General features: G+C 46.2%; 1 protein-coding gene across 1 annotated transcript in view; it reads left to right on the top strand.

Annotated features, from left to right (window-relative positions):
- The window catches only part of LOC144133997 (uncharacterized), a 61,504-nt gene that overhangs the window by 10,835 nt on the left and 28,194 nt on the right, over nucleotides 1–22,475 (top strand). Inside the window, exons 3-4 of the mRNA XM_077667021.1 lie at nucleotides 15,511–15,799; nucleotides 15,887–15,994. Of these exons, the coding sequence (XP_077523147.1) occupies nucleotides 15,511–15,799; nucleotides 15,887–15,994 (397 nt within the window). The remainder of the gene's footprint in view (nucleotides 1–15,510; nucleotides 15,800–15,886; nucleotides 15,995–22,475) is intronic.

The raw sequence follows: 22,475 nt of genomic DNA, 5'->3' as shown, positions 1-22,475 counted from the left end.
AGGCATTAACCTCCTCTCTTATTTCCTGAATGTTTCCAGCTGTAAAAAATATTTTTGTGTCATCAGCAAATAGTGTGATACTAGGTGTGTGTTTTGGCTCAGTGATGCCATTAATATATATATTAGAAATAGAATTGGTCCCATTATTGAACCTTGCGGGACACCTCCTTTCGTGAATAATTTTTGGAACCTCACTTTGTTAAAAGAAAACGTACTGTTGCGTCACTGTCAAGAAACTCCGGAAGAGATCGAAGCTGATACCCCTAATTCCATATCTGCTCAATTTTCTAAGCATGATATTATGATTCACCGAATCAAATGCTTTTCGCTAATCGAGAAATATACCCAAGGTATACAGCTTCCTATCAAGGTTATCAATAATTTGATATTTCACATTTATAAGTGCATTTTCTGTTTTAATATTTTGAAACCCATATTGAGATGACGAGAGTATGGTATATTTATTAAGGTATCCTATAAGGCGCTTATGAATGCACTTTTCATAAATTTTTGAAAATGTGGCCAGGACACAGGTGGGACGACTATTTGAGATATCATTAATAGGACCACCTTTATGGACAAGAATTACGTTGGCCACGTTCAATTTCTGCGGAAATATTGCAGTCAGAAATGATAACTTTATTAAGAACGCAAGTATTGGAGTAATAATTGACGACACTTCTTTTACCGGCGCTACCTTAATATCGTCACTTCCATTAGCAGCATCGGCATTTAATCCTTTTATTAACATGTCGACTTCACCCGGGCTGACATCAAAGAGTACAAGAGAATTCGTTTGACAAGTTTCATCACGTACAGTAATCTTCAACCTGGTCTGTTTCAGGTATTGCTGCATTCACAAAGTATTTATTTATGGCATCAGCTAGCGCCTGCCCCTCTAAATTGATGGTATTAATTTTTATCTGTTCAGGCGTGCTGCCAGCCTTGTTTCTTCCTCTCAAGTAATTGATATCTTTCCATATTTTTTTTCGGGTCTGACTTTATTCTGGAGAATAGTGATTCACAGTAATATTTTTTTGTTTTCTTTAGGTCACTATTTAATTTGTTCCGAAACCTCTTAACTCAAGAATTAAAGCATCATCCTTGCTCGAGAGAAATTTATAAAACATTGTGTTCTTTTGTTTTATTCTTTGAGGAAGCCCTACAGTGATCCAAGGCTTAAGAGTTTTCTGTTTCCGCCTTTTGCCCTTAGAAACGGAAAAGCAGCATTATAGCAGCATATAAAAATGTCTAGAAAAAGGACGTACGCTTTATTTGCTTTTTTTATATACACTGGAGACCAATCTGCGTGTATGATCAGTGTTCTAGATTTCCTCATTGATGATTCGCATATACTCCGATGTTCAGAATAACGATTGCTATCATTGACTTCCTGAAATAGACGTCAGGTGCCAATGTATATTGGCTGATGATCCCTTAGATCACTTGTCTGAACCCCTGCTCTACAGTCCAAGTCAATAAGATTTGTTATTGCAACATCTATACTTGTGGAAGAGCTCAAAGTAATACGGGTATGTCTGCAAATGGCATTTTCACAGCCATACGACATGATGACATTTCTCAGGTCCCAGGCCGGTAATTGATCTTTGAGCAAGTCAATGTTCACGCCCCCATTACGAAAAATGGTTTTTTATGTCATTAAAATGCTCGAGTAGTTCTAGACACGAAAGGAAGTGTCGCTTAAGTCCTGTGGGGGGTGTATAAATTACAGCAAGAAGAAAATGGTCTGTTTCAACCGCAAAACATTCTGTATCAACGTCGCTGCGGGTGAGAGTATCAACTAATGGAAAAGAATAATGACCCTGGAGATAAAAAGCCGCTCCTTCACCTCTGGCTCTGTCTGGCCGGTCAAGTCTAATTGGTGTATAGCTGCGGGATTGCGGAGAGAGATCCTTTACTGTAAGCTAGGTTTCGTTCAATAAGTGTGCGTCAAAGTTTATCTGGGAAGACTTCAAGTAGTCATCTAATTCTTCATGTTTCTTATGCTCCGGACATTTTGGTGTAGTACTACAAAATGGGAATTCGTCACGGATATCTGTAGTCTGCGTATGTGGCTGTATTTCTTAAGCGGGTGGGACATGCTCTGTTTACAAAAGCTTTGGTCCGCTTGGTTACGAGGTAAGGGTTGACGTCATCAACGCTCATGATTTTGATGACGTCAGATGTTTCATCATTCCTGGCAAGAATCTTACCATTGTTCGCCCAGACATACTTTCATTTCGCAGCTTTTCTCTTGGCAACGGCTGCTCCAAGAAGCTGCTTGTTTTGTCGAGTCTAGTATTCATTAACGTAGACTGTGTTCTTCGTTCCTTTGTGACCAAGCTCGGTGGTAACGATCTTCTTTTTTTTAGCTCGCGTGAGCAAAGCGTTTCGCTTTGAGCGTGACACAAAACGGACAGTAATGTTCTGTTCATGTTCTCGCTTAGTATTCACCCTGTGGCAGATGTAGATATAAGAGTCGGCAACCTCCTCACCCACAATCTCCGCTATCCGTTTGACAACTTTAACCAAGTGAAGTTCTTTGGGGACACTCATAATTTCTGAGTTGTTTCCTCGTTGGTACTCTAGTTCTTCAATTCTCCCCTCTAGCCCCTGATTTTCAGCTTTCAGGTTTTCGTACTCTTCTCTTGGCGCTTGAATTTCAGCTCGGAATACTTTAAAGTCATTTCCTACCTCTTTCACCTCATCACAAGTATCACTGCAATAAGTTATGCTCTTTTCAAGGGCTCTAAATTCAGCGCGCACTTTTCTGCGGAAGTCTGAGATCATCGTTGTTAACTCTTTCTTATGACGTATGTGCTTAGATTTTACCAACCCAATGACACAATGGCAGCACACTGTCAAGTACACTGTCCGCCAGCAGTGCAGAAAGGACAAAACAGACACAAGGTAATAAATAGGTGGGCTCCCTCACCTGCGAGTATTTAAGGTGCAATTTTAGGCGTCCCGTCGCTCAGTGCACTGCCGCCGTACTGTGAAGATCAGCGGCTGCTGGCGTATATGTAGGTAGCAGGCAGTCCCAGTGTTCTTTTCGGCGCAGTCACTATCGTCGTTCGGTTAGATAGATGGCTGGTAGCAATGCTTCCTTGGATGGTGCGCGGTACCCCATGCGTGTTCACAGCCTCTGATAGGGGAGAAATTCCTGCATCTAAACACAGGCGGGTTCCTGCGAAGATTTAAGGTTTAGGCGTCCCGTCGCTGAGTGCACTTCCGCCGTACTGGCACCTCCGATAGTGCGCTGCGGGAGGTAACATGCTACAAATATCTAGGCCTATGGATTCCCAATAATCTTTTCTGGAACAAACATATTGATACCGTCAAGGCAGATGCTCTTCGTAAAATATTTTTATTGAGGCGTGCACTACGGTTCGCTACTCCTGGATTACGTTTCATTGCGTATAACACTATTTTGCGGCCCATTTTAGAATATTCCGTAATGATCTGGGACCCATATGCCAAGATCATTATTCCAAGTTAGAAAGGGTTAAAAAAAGCAGCAAGATTTATCTATGATTCCTATGGCCATACCTCTATCCCTAATCTTCTTGAAAAAAGTGGCTTACATTCCGTTACTGATAGAAATGGTATTTGTCGCTTGAAATTCTTTTTCTACTTAATTAATGGGCGCTACAACGTTGACATCTCGAAAATTGTTAGTTACTCTAGTGTTAATGCTACACGCCAGCGACATTCTCTTTCTGTAAAACTTTTATCCGCAAGTACGAACTCCTACAAATATTCCCATTTTCCTACAACTTTGTTACCGAATGGAACAACCTTGCTGGCCATATAGTAGAACAGAAACCTCTGTTTCGTTTTGAGGCGCTGCTGAAATAAGGGACGAATTTTTGAGTGTTCGTTTTCTCAGTAATATGTGCTTTTTACTCAAAGTGCTTGATTATAACCTGTTATATGCTTGGCCCGATGACTATATTGTATGTATTGTAATGTTGTGATAATGATACAGTGTGATGTAGTAATTTCGCGGCTGGTGACGCCTTGTCTGCTGTATTTTTTGCTTTTGTGATTTGGTGTTATAAAAATTTATGTACGCATCTGTGATGGTCTTGTTTTTCAAGGCTGCAGGATTTATAAATAAATAAAAAATTCGCTGCTGACATTGCCTTGCTAGGTCACTCAGGAGATAAACTGCAAAGCATGGTCAATGAGCTAGACAGGCGGAGCAGAACGGTGGTTCTAAAAATTAACACGCAGAAAACTAATATCCAACAGTGTCGCAAGAAAACAGCAGCTCAGAATTGGTAGCGATGTGCTCGAAGGGGTAAGCAGTGACCACTGATCCGAGTCATGAGAGAGAAATAACGAAGAATAAGAATGGGGTTGAGCGCAGGGCAGGTTCTTTCAGATCATGAATATTTATTTTTATCTATTTAATATTACATACTACCAGTACGTCCTTTCCAGGACAAAAGTAGGAGTGGAGTCAATGTATGCATAGTGAGAAAATATAAAAATAACTGATACAAACAAACCCATTACAAAATATGCTTGCTAGGTGCTAGACAAATATTCCATAAAGCAGAGAGGAAAATTTACCACGAGATACCACAGACACCACGTCAGCAGGTAGCTCATTGCAGTCGTGTGCGGTCAGAGAAAAAAAGGAATATTTCGAGCAATCTTTAGCAGCAATGAATTCTATGACACGTCGAGGGTGTTTATTACGAGTTGTGCGAGATTTATGCTCTGTGGTTTATGAATCCCAACAGTTTTATTCATAAAATTATTAAAACTAGACGTTTATGCTTCCGTCGAAGAGAAAGGAGCGGAAAATTGGCTCCACTGTACAAAGGACCGACTGAATCTAAAACGGGAAAATGTGAAACATAATATGGCGTCCGGGAACATGCTCCAATTCCTCCACTAACTCTTAGCTTTAAAGGTCGCACAACTCTCACGCGTACTCTAGCTATGGGGACACAAACATTAAATATTGCCACGAATCTTCGCAGTGTGTGTTTGTTCATTCTTGAAAGCTGCCGGCACTCCGCTTTATCGCTTTATTTGCGATGCAAGACGCGATAAGATTTATCTCGATTGATCGCATCTAAGCAGAGCTGATTCAACGTTGATCCAGAATGTCCTAGTACCTTTGCACGCTTCATCTCGAAAGTTCGCTATCAGCTTTAAATTCAGCATGGCCGACAGTGGCGGGCATTCAGATCGACGACCGCCGAGCACGCTTGCTGCTACGCCGCCGCCGAGTGATTCAGTACATTATGAGCGCATGTCAGCCGAAATAAAGAGTTTTGTTTAGAGACCATTTTCGCAGCCGTTCTGCTCTCCGGACTGCAGTCACCTCGTGACATCTGGTGGAGGTGCTGGGTAGCCTTCCATGTACCGGACACCCCCTTCAAGTCGTTACGCCAGCACTCTGCGCTTCGCATCCGAAGACTAGCCAGCAGCTCAGCGAGCCAGCCGACGTCTCCAGGGAAAGCAGCCAGAGTTCGAGACCCTGCCGGACCTCAACAGAACGCGAAAAAACGCGGCTACGAGCGCCGCGGCCTCGCCAAATATGTCGATACTGGTCAAGCTGAAAAATCCGCGGGTGCCGCCAACTTTCAATGGATCCCTTGGTGGAGACCCCGAAGAATGGTTGTACCAATTTAAGCCCGTGGCATGATTCAACAAGTAGGATGTTGCGGCATAAATTGGACACGTATTTTTTTTCACCAATACAGTCATTGCGGAATAAGTGTGTAGATGAGCCTTATGTCAAAATACTGGAAGATATACAGGAACTGTATAGGTACCAAAGTTCTCCACAAGTCAGCAATATAATTCCAATAAGGTAGGGCGTCAGGCAAGGAGACACGATTCCGCCAATGCTATTCACCGCCAGTTTACAGGAGGTATTCCGAGACCTGAGCTGGTAACACTTGAGATAAGTGTTAATGGAGGGTACTTAAATAATCTGCGATTCGCTAATGACATTGTCTTGCTGAGTTACTCAGGAGATGAACAGCAAATCATGACCAATGAGTTAGACAGGCCGAGCAGTACGGTGGGTATAAAAATTAACATGCAGAAAACCAAAGTAATGTTCAATAGTCTAGCAAGCAAACAGCTGTTCACAATTGGCAAAGAGGTGCTGGAAGTGGTAAATGAATACGTCTACTTAGGGCAGGTAGTGACAGCTGATCCGGATCATGAGAGGCAAATAACTAGAATGATAAGAATGGGGTGGAGCGCATATGGCATGTTCTCTCAGATCGTGAATAGCAGGTTACCACTATCCCTCGAGAGAAAACTGTGCAACAGCTGTATCTTAACGGTACTCACCTACGGAGCAGAAACGTGGAGGCTAGCGAAAAGGGTTCAGCTTAAGTTCAGGACAACACAGCGAGCCATGGAAAGGACAATGATAGGTGCAACGTTAAGAGACCGGAAGCGGGCAGAGTGGGGGAGGGAACAAACGCGTGTTAATGACATCCTAGTCGAAATCAAGAGGAAGAAATGGGCTTGGGCAGGGCATGTAACGCGAAGGCAAGACAATTGCTGGTCTTTAAGGGTAACGGAGCGGATTCCAAGAGAAGGCAAGCGTAGCAGGGGCAGCAGAAGGTTAGGTGGGCGGATGAGATTGAGAAGTTTGCAGGCATAGGGTGAGCGCAGCTGACAAGGGACAAGGTTAATTGAAGAGACATGGGAGAGGCCTTTGCCCTGCAGTTGGTGTAGTCATGCTGATTATTATTATTATTATTATTATTATTATTATTATTATATTATTATTAATATTATTATTATTATTATTATTATTATTATTATTATTATTATTATTATTATTATTATTATTATTATTATTATTATTATTATTATTATTATTATTATTATTATTATTATTATTATTTTTCTCCCTGGAGGGCTCAGCACATACGTGGTACGAAAGCCACGAGAGGTCCCTAACGACACGGAAGCTATTCATCAATGAACTCTTGAAGGTATTCCCCAGTGTCGTGAGGAAAGAGAGAGCCGAACGACTCCTCGAGTCCAGGATCCAGATCCCGAATGAGCCCGTCCGCGGTTACGTCGAAGACATGAAGCGCCTCTTTCGCCGCGCCGACCACGAGATGGACGAGGAAAATAAAGTTCAGTTTATAATACGTGGCGTAAAAGAACAACAACAAACAGTCGACGAATTCATGCAAGGAGCCTGCACGATCGAGAACGCTCACGATGTCCGGGCTCGGCAGTACAACGCCCTTCCTCTTTCTGTGCAATCCGTCCGGACACGACGACCACCACCAGCGACAGCTTGCGGGAAGTTAACCGCCAAATCATCTGCCTGGAGCTACGACGACTGCTACCATCATCCTCAAAGCCCCAAGCAGCGACTCTCATGAATATGGTGCGGGAAGATGTGCAATATGCACATGGCACCCCGGCGGCCACAGAACCCCAGGCCATGACCTATGCCGCTGCAGTACGCACTCCGCATCCCTAACGACACCCCTACTTCCTGTGCGAGGTGAGCCACTTGTTCCACAGCGCCGCCTCCCAGCCCCCTCCCGCCCATCCTATGAACGACGCGCAAGCCCCAGGAAATGCCACTACTGGAGGACTTCCGACAACCGACCGTTGTGCTTCCGTTGCGGTGAGGCGGGTCATATTCTTCGTCACTGCCCGTACCGACGTATCGGTTTTCGTGGATTCGCCTGTTGACGCACCACGACGACGCTTCGGCCCACATCCGCTAGAAATCAACGAGTAGATGCGTCGAGAGGAGTACTCGCCGAAGCGCCTTTCGCGCTCAACATCGCCGTCAGCCTCGCGCTATGCGTCGCCCCGCCGCAGCCACGCAGCCGCGGTACGAGGAGGATCTTCCAGCTCACGTAGGGGAAACTAAAGACAGCAATCTCTGGAGGTGATGTTGCTCCCGAGCGAAACATCGAAGATAATGCAATGGCCATGCCGCACGAAGATGCCACCCCCGACACGCCGACGCCGCATACAATGACAGCCTCAACCACGAAGCGAACCGCCTTCAAAACGACGCCGCTACCGAGAAAAGCTTCGACAACACTTTCTAGCCACGATTCCTAAATCCGACAATGCTGTGACCCGACGACCAGGACGACGCGTAACGCAAGAGCCAGGACGTCCGACTTTGAAGTAGTTATGGTACTTCAGTAAAACTTCTATTTGGGCTTGTTTGTGCATTTTTTAACCAAGGCAACGGAGCAGCGCAAAAACAAGGAATCACACAAGAAGGACAAGACACGACACGAGCGCTGACTGACAACTTAATTTTATTGAGCGGAGGCATGCCTTAAATAAGGCGAGCAACAGAGGTGAAAAAGGAGGAGAGCGGACAATCAATAAGGATATCAGCAAGCACTCAAACGTTAGCCTGCTTCCAAGAAGTCTATTTCAGCTACAAAAAGCGATAACGAGGGAGTGCTGATGCAAGTGTCTGCATATTTCTTGATATAGTAGGCTTCCAGGCTAACACGCGCAGTCTTGTCGGCACTCTTGCCTAGAATCCTAGTCTCAGCCAAACGAGCCACGCAACCTCTGCACTTTATTACATTCGCAACCCAATGTGCGTACTTATCTTTTAATTGACTTAAATTTCGGGCATGTTCCCCCAATCGTTCATTGATGCAATGGCCAGTTTCGCCTACATAGATCTTTCCACACGTTATGGGAATGGCATAGATCACGCCCGTTGAGCACTTGACAAACGGTGTGTCATGTGGTATCTGGCATCCTCTTTTCTTGAAACCACAAATGCGTGGGCACAACTTTCCCAGCTTGTTGGGTGCCGAACTATGTATGGCGAAACAGGCCGTTGCATCAATGAACGATTGGGGGAACATGCCCGAAATTTAAGTCAATTAAAAAGATAAGTACGCACATTTGGTTGCGCACGTAATTAAGTGCAGAGGATGCGTGGCTCGCTTGGCTGAGACTAGGATTCTAGGCAAGAGTGCCAACAAGACTGCGCGTGTTAGCCTGGAAGCCTACTATATCAAGAAATATGCAAACACTTGCATCAGCACTCCCTCGTTATCGCTTTTTGTAGCTGAAATAGACTTCTTGGAAGCAGCTAACGTTTGAGTGCTTGCTGATATCCTTATTGATTGTCTGCTCTCCTCCTTTTTCACCTCTGTTGCTCGCCTTATTTAAGGCATGCCACCGCTCAATAAAATTCAGTTGTCAGTCAGCGCTCGTGTCGTGTCTTGTCCTTCTTGTGTGATTGCTTGTTTTTGCGCTGCTCCGTTCCCTTGGTTAAAAAATGAAGTAGTTATCGACGGCCGGAAAGTTACCGCTCTAATCGACACAGGAGCCGATTACTCGGTGATGAATGTAACATTCGCCGCGCAGCTGAGGAAACTGACGACCGCTTGGGACGGCCCACAAATTCGCACCACAGGGAGCCACCTCATTACGTAATCAGGATGATGCTCAGCGCGAGTGACTGTCAAAGTACACACCTATCATGCCACCTTCGTTGTGTCAGCGCGAGTGACTGTCAAAGTACACACCTATCATGCCACCTTCGTTGTGTTACGGCAATGTTCCCGCGAAGTGATCTTGGGCATGGATTTCCTTAATGAGCATCAGGCGATGAATGACCCGCAATCCAAGCTGATCACGCTTTCGACGGACGAAGCCATCGCTTCGACAAGAACTCTGGAAAGCCGCGTTCCCTTAGTGTCCTGGCGGAAGAAGTGAGCGTCGCACCTTGTTCAAGTGTTATCCTGACCGTAGGCGCCACGAAAGCCATTAACGCTGAAGCCATTATCGAGGGGAACATGCAGCTGCTTCTAGACGAGGAATTAGCGTCGCTAGAGGTATCGCACATTTCCGCAATGGCCAGGTCGAAGTACTGCTGACTAGCTTTAGCGAAGAATACCGGCACATTAACACAGGAACGACGATTGCTTTCTTCGACGAATATATGACGTACTAGACTCCTTCGCCCTCTCCGTCCAATCAGCAGAAGATTCACCTGACCAAGAGAACTCGCCCACTTTCGACATCAACCCAGCCCTGCCCCGGGACATACAAGACTAGATCCGCAATCTGCTTCGAAACTACAGCGAGTGTTTTTCGTCATCGCCGGAGGTCTGACAAACGCCAATTGCCAGGCATCGCATTATACCCGACCAGCACGCCCGACCTCTCTGTCAGAGCCCCTACCGTGTGCCACCGCGGGAACGACAGGCCATCCCGGACCAAGTGGAAGAAATACTTTGCGCCAACATCATCCAGCCTTCAAACAGCCCATGGGCGGCATCGATTGTTCTAATGAGAAAGAAAGACGGCGCACCACGATTCTGCGTTGATTACCGCCGCTTGAACATAACGGAGGACGTCTACGCCGTCCCCCGCATCGACGACACACTGGACCGGCTCTGCGACGCCAAGTATTTCTCATCGATTGTCTTCAAGAGCGGCTACTGGCAAATTGAGGTCGATGAAACGGATCGCGAGACGACCACATTCATAAATCCGGATGGGCTCTTTGAGTTCAAGGTGATGCCATTTGGTCTCTGTTCCGCACCACCAATGTTTCAGCGAGTAATAAATACAGTGCTGGCAAGCCTGAAGTGACAAATTTTTCTGGTATATTTAGATGACGTCGTTTTTTTCGCCAAGAACTTTGAAGAGCCCATCAAAAAATTTCGGACAGTACTAGGCGCCATCAAATCGTCTGGCCTAACCTTGAAAGCAGAGAAGTGCCACTTTGCCTATGAAGAGCTCCTGTTTCTAGCCACATCGTTAGCAACGAGGTAGTACGCCCAGACCCGCAGAAAACAGTTGCTGTCGAGCAGTTTCCACCGCCGGCCGATAAGAAAGCAAAGAAAGCAGTCGGCAGATGCACCTGACTGTGCGCATATTACCGACGATTTGTGAAAGACTTTTCGCGCATCGCCGAGCCCCTGACCCAACTACCGAAGGCAGACGTGTCATTAAAATGCGAACTTCAATAACAATTCTGTTCGTCCTAGGTAATACATGATTATAATGCAGATGATCGATGTCAACAAAACTTTAGACGAACCACGTACCAGTATTTGTGTTTCTGCCGTGTACGTGCTTCGTCTAATGTTTTCCGCACATCGATCATAAGTATTATCAGCCTATGTATTATCGATCATATGTATTATCAGCCTTCAAATAAATTCAGCGTCGTTTGCAGTCCCCACCAATCCTCGCGCATTTTGATAAAAACGGCGATACTGAACTTCATACCGACGCAAGCAGCGTGGGCCTAGGCGCCATTCTCGTTCAAAAAGCGACGGGCTGGAGACAGTCATCGCATATACTAGCCGTTCCTTTTCCAAGGCCTAGGCTAACTATTCGACAACTTAGGAGGAGTGCCTTGCCATCATCTGGGCTACGTCGAAATGCCGCCCCTACCTGTACAGACGACCGTTCACGGTGGTCAGCGATCACCATGCGCTGCGTTGGCTTGCCACTTTCAAGGACCCCTCTGGCCGACTCGCTCGATGGAGTCTGCGTCTCCAGCAGTTTGACGTCACCGTCGTATACAAGTCCAGACGCAAGCACTCTGACGCCGATTGCCTCTCACGAGCCTCTGTAGATGCACCGCCGCCGGACGACGATCAGGATGCCTTCCTGGGACGCATCAGCCCCAGCTACTTTGCCCAGCAGCAACGTTCAGACCCCGACCTAAAACGCCGCACCGAGTGCTTGGAACGCAAAGTTTCTTCACCTACCGCCTCATTCAAGCGAGGACTGTCTTCCTTCTGTGTACAGAATGAAGTCCTCATGAAGAAGAACTTCGCAGCGAGCAAAACAGCCTACCTCCTTCTTGTACCTGCTTGTCTCCGCGAGGAAGTCCGACAGGCTTCACACGACGAGCCGACAGCTGGACGTCTCGGGTTTTCTCGCACCCTCCGCGGCATTCAAAACAAGTATTACTTGCCCTGAATGTCTGCCATATCGCACATTATGTGAAAACCTGCCGAGTTTGTCAGTGACGAAAGACCCCTCCCACCCGACCAGCAGGATTTCTAAACCCCATTGAAGCCCCCTCATGATCCTTTCAGCAGATCGGCATGGACTTGCTTGGCCCTTTCCCAAAGTCAACGTCTGGAAATAAGTGGTTCATCATAGCGACCGACTACATGGCCCACTACGCCGAGGCGAAAGCACTACCGAACGGAACAGCAGCAGAAGTCGCCAAATTTTTCGTGGAGTGCATTCTCTTTCGACGCGACACCCCCGATGTGCTGATCACGGACAGAGGAACAGCATTCACGGCGGAACTAACGCAAGCCATCCTGCGTTACAGCCAAACCAGCCACCGGAGGACAACTGCATACCATCCGCAGACCACCTGAGTGTGTATGTATTCACAAACTGAAACTGAATGTGTTTATGCACAAACCACCACGCTAGCATTGCAGCCACAGCTACGCTCAAGTGAATGTCTTTGCTCAGAGTGTTGGAGTATTCGGACCCAGTGCCTAGTCATGGGGTTTTTGAACATTGCGAAAAAAGACGAATACAGATGAAGGGGAACACGCAAGCTGAGAGTCTCAAATGGTTTTTTGATTCGGAAAAACGCGTTCATTTTGATTCAGTAACAATGGCACGTACAGGCAGAAAAAATGCAGGAAGACACCAATAAAGTTTATTTCAGTTAGCCACCCTCAGGGCCCAAAAAGGGCACTGCATTGGAGGAGGGTGGGGAAAAATGTTAAAGCAGAAAATCAAGTAGCAATAATATTACAATGTAGAAGACCAACCGCACTTGTTTGCATGCGTATCAATCGAAACACGTGAAAAAAAATTAGGCAGCGGTTTAACTCTGGTTAAGCCTGGATATACAAGCGAAAAGCTTCAGTTATGCTTGGTTTGACGTCATGGCCGTCGTATTTGGACGAACGGGATGCACGGTGGAATTAGTCTTTCGGCTACATCGTTTAGCAGTGGCAAACCAGGTGGCATAGGTTGATAGCGACACCCATTGCTATCACTGTAGAGAGGGATTTTCTGTTTCACCAGAGATCCCTTGCACGACGCGCACACCCTAGCCACGGTTCCACTCAACTCGACCGATGCTAAACTTAACGTCTCACGCATACTGTCACTTGCCGGCGTCAAATCTCGCAAGTGCCACAGTCTTTCGCACACATCCCAAACATGGCCGAATGAGTTGTTCACAAAGTCTGTCGTAAACACCCTAGTCGCACTCGCACTTTCACTAAGTCGTACCACGTGGTCGGTGTAAGCGCGAGTCTTGGGATTTTCCTCTTCTGACTCTCTTGTTTCCACTTCCTCACTCGCTTGGCTGCTGCTGGCTGAAGATTCGGCCAAGACACGCTTTTCGGCTTCTTTCCGACGTCGTTTAGCAGGGCGTATTTCCCGTTGTTCAGGCGTTTCGGCTGCACGTTTAGCTTTGGCTTTATCATTTTTTTTCGCTGTTGTGCAGCGAACTCCCAAGCGAGTACTTCTGGATCGGATGAATTTAGTTTACCAGATTTTCTCCGCAGTCTAGCAGCAGCCGCACTCTCCTTCCCTTCCATGTCGAGTGCGCACGCCTATTCTTTGTCAAAGCGCATTATATAGCCTCCTTGCCGCTTATGTGCAGTAGCGCGCGGCTGCACCGAAAGGTCAGGCGACGGAGTCGGCGACGGCGACGGCTGCGGCAGTGGCGAGGAGCGACCACCTGCACGGCGCGTGACGTCACTCGTTTTCGCGCATGCGCATAACTCACCGGTTCGGCTCATGCGAAGCTCGGCTCTGACCCGCGTAGTGAAGCTTTTCGCTTCAAAATAAGTAATATAACATCCGCTGACGAATACCGAGCACTTAGCAGAACCTATAGTAGTACACTACTGAAGAGTAGAATAAAATGCACATATTTTTTAATGCGACAATATCCTGAAGTTGTGTTATGCACATTTTTGCGTGTATTGTCTCAAGCCATAACTGTGCTTCTGATTCCATTCATTGATGGCTAAGTGTAAAAAAGAACGGTTTAGGTCACTGCGTGAGAACGATCGTTCCATTTTAAAGTCATGATCAATACTCGAGAAAATGCGGAAAGCAGGTCTGGTAACGGCTGCAGTGTAGGTAGTCGCATTAAAATAAATCATGGGAAAGAACTTAAGACGGTATATTTTCGTCTGATATCTAAACAAAGAAGTTTGGGGCTACTTTTAATTCAAAGGAAGCTGGAGCTAGTTGAATATTCCCGGGAGAAAAACCGGGAAGCCCTATTTTGTGAGGATTGTAGCTTCCAAATGAAATATAACTTTTGGGGACTGCACATGAATGAAGCATAATCTTGTTTAGAGCGAACTAATGCAATAAACGCAAGAAGCTTTGTGTGTTTGTTTGCTCGAGGAACAGCAGTGCGATGAATGAATCGGAGTATTCCGTAGGTGCTGGCTAGTACATTTTCAGTGCGAACAGTCCACGATAAATCTGGAGTAGACGCCAAGTGCTTGTAAGAACCTGCAGATTGTCTTTTCATTTTTAATTGTGTAGTTAAAGTGTAATACTTAGACGCCTTTTAGTAAATTCGATTGGCTTGTTTTTTTCGTGTTAATATGCATTTGTCAAACTCGGCACCGTTCCTGTAGTGTATGTATAGTATGTATTCCAGACTGCAACATCGTGCAACCGCACACTTATATCAGCGGCGATAGGTAACTAATTCATAGCAATGAGCCTGAAGCTAGTTGTCAAATGAGTTAAAATTTCATTTATATATATTGAAAACAGTATAGGGTAAGAATAGTATATGTAATAAAATGCAGGAGTTCTGATGGACTACCGATTTCACATGACCAAACTAAGACATCGAGCAACCGATAGCAACAGATCTTTCACCCTTACTTGATTCATCGTGCACGATTGCTCAGCAGAGTTTGGGCATGCCAATGTGGGTCACGAGCATATGGACCAGCCATGTCGGAAAAGTACGGGGCGTATCGAATCACCACGTCGCATACTCCGTGTGTTGCAAAGCGTTCAGTCGTGTTCCACCCCACACAGCCGAACTTACCTTGATGGAGCTGTGGAAATTTCATGAAGGTGCCGCATGTGTCGGTGTTTTCACGCGATTGTGAGCGAGCGCGGCGGCCCTTCGAGCATTTAAGAGCAGGCATTTTTCCGGAATAAAATTAATTTTATTGTCATAGCTTGTCTCTCTCGCATCCCCTTTGTCTTTTTTCGCGCTATTGAAAAATGCCAAAGTTCATACACTTGCCTCCTTTCCGTTCTGCTAAAGTCATGGAATGTGGTTTTGGGGCGCAGCGTGTTCGGACGACGACAACGGCAAACCTGAAGTCGATAAGTGTCGCCGAGTGCTCTGTATACAGCTGCAAAATGGCATCAATTGAGAGCTTTCTAAGGATATGAGTATGCGTGACGACTAGTTTGTGTGTCACCAAATAGCACATTTCATGGTTAAGAAGTTCATTCTAGGGCGATGAAATTAAGCGTTTCTGCGATGGCGCACAGCGATTACACTCGTTCTTACAGCGGAAGAGCACCGAGCCCTTCGTGACGCGACGCCTGGGGAGTCTGCAGTCGCCCTTCGCCGGCGCCACGTGGGCCGACGCCCTAAGCAGCGGCGGCTTGCCTGCCAACTTCACTGGCTTCCACGCAGACGTTGAGATCAGAGCCGAGCCGCAGATTTACGGAGCCCTGAGCGCGCTCGCCGCGACGAGCGTGGAGCGTGCCCGCCTGTACGCTCTCCTAGTCTTCGTGGCGCAGGTCATGCGTTACCGCTATGTCCTCACGAGCGATGCAGCTCAACATCTCTCACCGGGTAACTACTACAAGTGTCTCTCGGTGACAGGAATTTACTTTCGCCCCGTGTTTCTGTCCTGGGTGTACCGCACTCTTGTCAACGCAGAGGCGGTCGCACGACTGAGGAGTGTTGTGGATGCCCTCAAGAGCTCCTTCTTATCTGAAGCTGGCGCAGAGAACATCGCGGTCGGCGAACTTAACATTACCATCATAGGTATGTCGCCGTTTGCTTACATAGCGTTTTTGTCCTCACTCGCCAAATAAGCCTGAAAGCACCAACTGTTGGGCGAGTTGGCTTTGCTTGATAAGCTTGTACAGCCCAAGAGCACACGTCGTAAGAAGAGAGCAGATGGAAGAGTAGAAACGGACACAGCAGAGTGCTGAACTAACAACTGGCACTTATTTGACGCTCTGTGCATATAAATACACGTAAGGCAAGCAAAAAAATGAGTGATAAACAGCGCTTTGAGCACACTCATATGCCAAGAACCCTAAAAGACGGCAACGGTTAAGTCAAAGAGTTCAAGATACGGAATACTTTTCCCGATAAAGATATCGACGGGGCACCTCTATTGAGTGACTTCTATTTAACAATGCATAACAGAGCACTGCAAGGCCGCCATGAGGACACAGCTGTAGCGAAAGTTCGTCGTTTTGTGGAAGAGTATCTCGTTTGCTTGCCTGGGATCGTGAAGTTTTGAGCATAGAAATCTCTCACCTTCTTGATCCTCTAGATATAAATCGCGAAGTTTCTGTAAATGACACCAAAACGTTCTTGGCATTGAGGTTAGAGTTTTCTCCTTGCCCTGTGTGCTGGTCTTTCAAGCAGGGGGGTAAAAAACCGTTGCTCCTTTACAGTTACTCGTTTTCGTACCTCGTAAAAAGAGGATCGTTATGTCGTGCTTCAAGAGTGTGCTAATTAAATCTTGTGTGCATCAAACTGAACGAATTTTTAGCAGTGAAGTGTACCTACTTCGCGTTGTTTTGTCTGTGGCCGCTGTTTTGTTGAAAAGATTGAAATGTCCCCTAAATTCCATCCCCAGCCCTGAATGCCAAACAAGAAAGCAGTGGCAGTCATTTCTTACATTCATAAAACCTCACACAATTTCAAAATAGTTGAAAAAAAGTCTGAGTGGACGTTGTACGTATTTTGAGCTTCCAGAAAGGTAGCATGTTTTGTGTATGCGCGTCAAAAACCCTGGAAAAACAATCCCCAAGTGCCCGGAAAAACATCAATTGAAATTCGTAAGGTGCCAAAAAATGTTGTTTATTCAATTTCTCGCCCGTGTAACAGTTCTTATAATGGCCAGACTGGACAGTGTCGCTAAGGCAGCGCCGTAACAATGTTGAAAATGCAGATTCTCGTAAGCGATCATCCCGCACTTCGAAAATTGTTGAGCTGTTGCAAGAAACAAAGATAAGCCGCGCGGTGAAATGATTGAAGCCACAGAGAACAAGGAGGAGGGTGATAGGCGTATAATTCCCCCGTCGATTTCTTTTCCGGAAGAATAATTTCATTTCCTGAACTCTATGACTTAGCCATTGTTGTCTTGCGGGGGTGGTTTTTCATTTATTTTTAGTTGCCTCACGTGTATTTATATGCGCAAGGCGCGAAATAAATTCTAGTTTAAGTTCACCACTGTATTGTGTCCATTTGTACTCTTCCCTAGGCTGTCTCTTCTTGGGCCGTCTGCAGTTGTCCATCGGCAGTCAAGCAGCGCATGCTCACATTCATAGATGCTCACAGAGAATGACGTCAGTGGATATAGCGCATAAATGCTGATATTAATCTCGTTTCCGGTAAGGTAACCCGATAAAGTGTGTATGTACTTGAATATTCGTGGAGGTGACAACCAGAGAGGCAGTTTTCGGCTAACCTGTGTGCAAAATTTCGCTGTGGTTTAGTTCCGCTTAAACCTGGAGTGTCGCGATAGCTATAATCTGGCCGAGTAGAACTTGCTCAGTCGAATTGCAAAGTCAGTGTCTCGCCGCTCCGTTTCGCTGGGCATTCCTTCATCTTCGAACCTGGACGTGATTCAGCCTCTCCTCCTCTCCACTTCTCCTCACTAGGTTTCGCCGGCGCGCCGCGCCGCCGGCAGCTGCTCCGCACCACGTGACCAACCACGCATCACGTGGCGGCGCCGCCACCGCCACGGCGCCGCCACGCTGGAGTCTCGAAATGCTAGCGTAATGTATCTATCGCTAAAAGACGAATATTGCGTCGCCGTAGAGTTGAAAAATAGTACTTAAGCTGAAAACGACAAGCGCGAACTTTACCAGCGCGTCCATATTTCGGGAAATATAAATGGTGGTAGGCTATGACACTTGAAAAATACGGGGAAGCAAGAATTGTCAGGTGGCCATAAAAGATGCTCCCAAGCTGACCGATAAATAACTCCGTTAACAGCGCCTCACTACGGGGCAAGCAATGATTGCGTACTACTATAACAAAAATTCGTAGTATCGTTGAAAGTGTATTTCAGGCCAAGCATGAAGAGCCGAAAGGATTGGGGTTTAGTTGGTGGTCCAACACCCTGACACCAGAGTTGTTACACTGTCTGCTGTGTCCGGCGGCTTCTGCTTCGGAGGTGCTGACTGTCTAATTCCAGCGCAAATTTTTGATCCCCGCACTGTGGGGCCACTTGTGAAGACCTCACCGTTGACGCTTTCGCCCCGCAGAGCGAGGAACTTCCGGTCTTCGTGTGGTAGTCGACTGCGGTAGTGCTCACGGCTACGGTCCCGAAGTTTTCCGAATTGTGCCGAATTGTGCCGTCTCAGCCGTGGCAGCGAGCGACCCGGTAACGACGCGCTCGGGAGCTACGGGGGCCCAGCCGAACGGCCTGTGAAGCTTACGCCAGGAATATGCGTGGAGGTGAAAATCAGCCACACAGTGTACGGAGAATACGTCTGCAATATGAATATTGCGTTAGCGTAGAGTTGAAAATTAGTCATCATCACCATCAGCCTGGCCACGTTCACTGCAGGACAAAGGTCTCTTTCATAGCTCTCCAACTGACCCTTTCCTGTGCCAGCTGCGGCCATCTTCTTCTCGTAACCCTATGTATCTCATCCGCCCACGTAACCTTCTGCCGTTCCCTACTACACTTGCCTTCTCTTGGTATTCACTCCGTTGCCCTTGAGGAACAGCGGTTATCTTGCCTTCACATTACATGCCCTGCACAAGCCCATTTCTTCTTCTTGATTTCGACCATTTTACCTTTGATCCGCGTTTGTTTCCTCACCCACTCTGCCCCTTCCTGTCGCTTAAAGGTTCACAGAAGAGGATTTAGAGTTTGCCTTTTTACTGCGGAAATTCTATCTACATGCTCGACGCATTCTTAGAAACTTCGAATTATTGCCTTGTGCGGCCGATTTCCCTATTGGATTCAGCGTCCCGGCTCCCGCCTTTTTCTTTTGAACTGACCTCCGAGAGTAGGAGGGGTCAATCAACGCGTGGAGTGCCTATCAGCCAGCCTCCAGGGGGCTTCCCACTTTTTGTAATACGCGGAGTGATCTGCGAAAGCAAAAACTCCACGCGCATTTCTATTTCCGTGGGCCTAATTTTCGGCTAGGTTGTCTGCGCCTGAGGCTATTTATTCACAGATACCTAAAAAAAATAAAAGCGAAAACGAGGCCCCCATCGCCATTCGACTTCCTGTAGGGCACTCCACGTGTTAGTTGACTCCTGCTCTTGGTGGTGAGTTAAAAAAAAAGCGGGAGCTTGGGGTTTAATTTGATGTCAGGACAGTAATCCGAATTTTCTAAGAAACTGCCTCATTCACAACGCAGCTCTGCGCATGCGCGTTTCTTTTCAGCTCCACTGTTGAAAATGAAACCGCCAGCTCCTGCTGCACATGAGCAGTTCATGTTAGTGACAGGCGCATGAGACAGGTGGCGGCAGCTGCCAAGCACACATTTGCCACTTCGCAGGCACAGCTGGCTCCTCGTGGAACTATATTTCGCCATAGTCTCCCACTTGCATTTGTCTTCAACCAGTAAACAGATGAATTTTCGCCACTCCCCAGCGGGTGCCAAATCTTGGGCGAAAAGCGGATTCTCGGAGCATGTAGATAGAGTTCCTGCGGTAACAAGACAAGCTGAGAGCCTTCTTTAGAGTACCTTCAAAGTTACACCTATCATTTTCCTTTCTACAGCTCGCTGCATTGCCCTCCATTGAAATGAACCCTTTTCATTAGCCTCCACGTTTCTGCCCCCAAGGTGAGTACCGGTAAGGTACAGCTGTTGTATGCTTTCCTCTTGGGGGATATTTGTAGATTGCCATTGATTATCTGAGAGAACCTGCCAAAAGGGCTCCACCTCATTCTTAACCTGCTACATATTTCCCTCTCGTGATCCGGATCTGCGGTGACTAGCAACCCGAAGTACGCGTATTCCCTTACGACTTCCAGCGCCTGGTTATAAAATTTTGTAAACTGGTGTTCTCTTACACGACTGTTGAACATTACTTTGGTTTCCTGCATAGTAACTTTATGCCACAGTTCTGCTCCGTCTAAGCTATTCATGTTGCTTTGCACTTTATCCCATCGGTAACTTAGCTAGGCGATGTCATCGGTGAACAGCACACTACTAAGTTATTAATAATTATACCCAGCTTTTCCCAATTCAAGCCCCTTAATAACACTCGTAAACGCGCGGTGAATAGCATTGGCGAGATCGTTTCTCTCTGCCTGACACCTTTCCTTATTGAAATTTTATTGCTGCCTTTAAGAAGGACTATGGTTGCTTTGGAGCCGTTATCGATATCTTCCAGTATTTTTACTTAAGGCTCTTCTACACCCTAATTCCGTAATGTCTGCATTACTGCTGAGGTTTCCACTGAGTCAAATGCTTTCTCGTAATCTATGGAGGCTACATATAAGGGTTGGTTATATTCTGCGCATTTCGCTATCACCTGACTGATAGTGTGATTATGGTCTATTGTCGAGTATACTTTAAGAAAGCCTGCCTGATCATTTGGTTCATTGAAGTCTGAGGTTGTCTGACTCTACTAGCGATTGCCTTAGTAAAAATTTTGTAGGGAATAGAGAGTTAACTGACCGCTCTAATTTTTCAAATCCTGGACGTCCTCTTCTTCTGGATTAAGATGATATTAGCGATGTTCCAAGCTTCTGGTACGCTCGCGATAAAAATTCATTGCGTGTACAGGGTGGCTAGTTTTTCTAGCACAATCTCCCCTCCGTCTTCAACAGATCTGCTGTTACCTGATGCTCACCAGCGGTTTACCCTATTTGCATTGTTCCTAAGGCTTTCTTTATGTCCTCTTTTGTTACTGGCAGGATGTTCCATTGCTGTGCGCTGCTCGCTCTCTGATTAGAGAGTTTTAGAACAGGGGCTCCAAAAAACTAGCATACCCTAACGATACGGAACCGCTGACATTTAGAATATGGGTTTCCTTTACGCATTGACGTCAGGCTTGGGTTCGTTGACTGCACTGTGGCCAAGAAGAGAAATGCTAAAAAAAATAAACGAAAATCTTTTTGTTCCATATGTATGATTACTTTTCTGCAGCACTACATTTGCATAAAATAATTGAAACAAACGCTAAAAACAAGAAATTCTTTTGCCATTTTTTTATTGTTTGCACGTGCAGCACTATATCGGGCGGAACTCGCAATGGTGACTCTGGAAAATGTTATTATCTTCACTTTTGTTGACGCCCGCGGGACTAAAAATTGCTGCATAAGTAAGGAAAATGTGTTACCGGATTGCATAATCTTTGTCAAGCGTTTTTAGATCAAAATCGCAAGTGTGAACGTGACCAATAATTTGAACGTCCCGCGCTCACTGACGTCAAACAACGCGTACTCGCTAAGCCTAGCCATTACCCCCTGAACAGATTTCAGGCCTGCGCGTCTCGTGACGCGACGTCAACGACGTCACTGCGCACCCGTTGAGGGCTGCGAGCGACTGCCGCGCGCTCGCCTCGCTGGAACTGATGCCACAGACAGGCTCGTCGAACGCCACGCCCACGCGATTTATCAGGGCAAGGACAAATAATTAAAATTACGGACAGAATTATACATATTTATTTATCACAGCAGACTCTGCCTGTATGCATATTTACAGATATTTACGACTACACATGGTTCGCGGCCAAAATTCATGACAGACAGAAAACAATATTGCGCTGTAATGTAGACAGATGTTGCCTTTTATACTGCGTGCTATAAAACCGTAAACAACTGACAGCCGAAACAAGTTGTTGCACTGATAAGAGATACACACAGTTGCAATACCAATCTGTATATTAAAGTGGGCCCTGTGGCACGGTACGAGTTTCAGTTGAATGAGAGGAAGCAGAACATAGCACATTGCAATGCCAAGAGGTAGAAAACGAAAACCATACTCGCGTCTTAACTGTAGGTTAGAAGAAAATATTATTTAATCGATTTTTCAGAGTAGGTGGCCGCCCTTCAATGGCATAAAACACAACATATTTCTTTGTAGAGTCGAAGACATGCAAAGAAACCACAGTGCATTAAACACACTTGTGACTAAACTGTGGACTAGTTATAATAAATGGGTGACACAAAGAACCACTTATTTCACTGCTGCAGGTACAGGAATGCACAAGGAATTCACTGCACAAACTGCATTGAACAATAATATAGACACTAATACAATAATACATAATGGACACTGCAACAATAGTACCATAACAGACACTGCTCAAG

The sequence above is a fragment of the Amblyomma americanum genome, chromosome 5 (genome assembly GCF_052857255.1).
Source record: "Amblyomma americanum isolate KBUSLIRL-KWMA chromosome 5, ASM5285725v1, whole genome shotgun sequence".
NCBI classification, from domain to species: domain Eukaryota; kingdom Metazoa; phylum Arthropoda; class Arachnida; order Ixodida; family Ixodidae; genus Amblyomma; species Amblyomma americanum.
The sequence above is the reverse complement of the archived record's forward strand: the minus strand, read 5'-3'. Positions and strand labels throughout refer to the sequence as shown.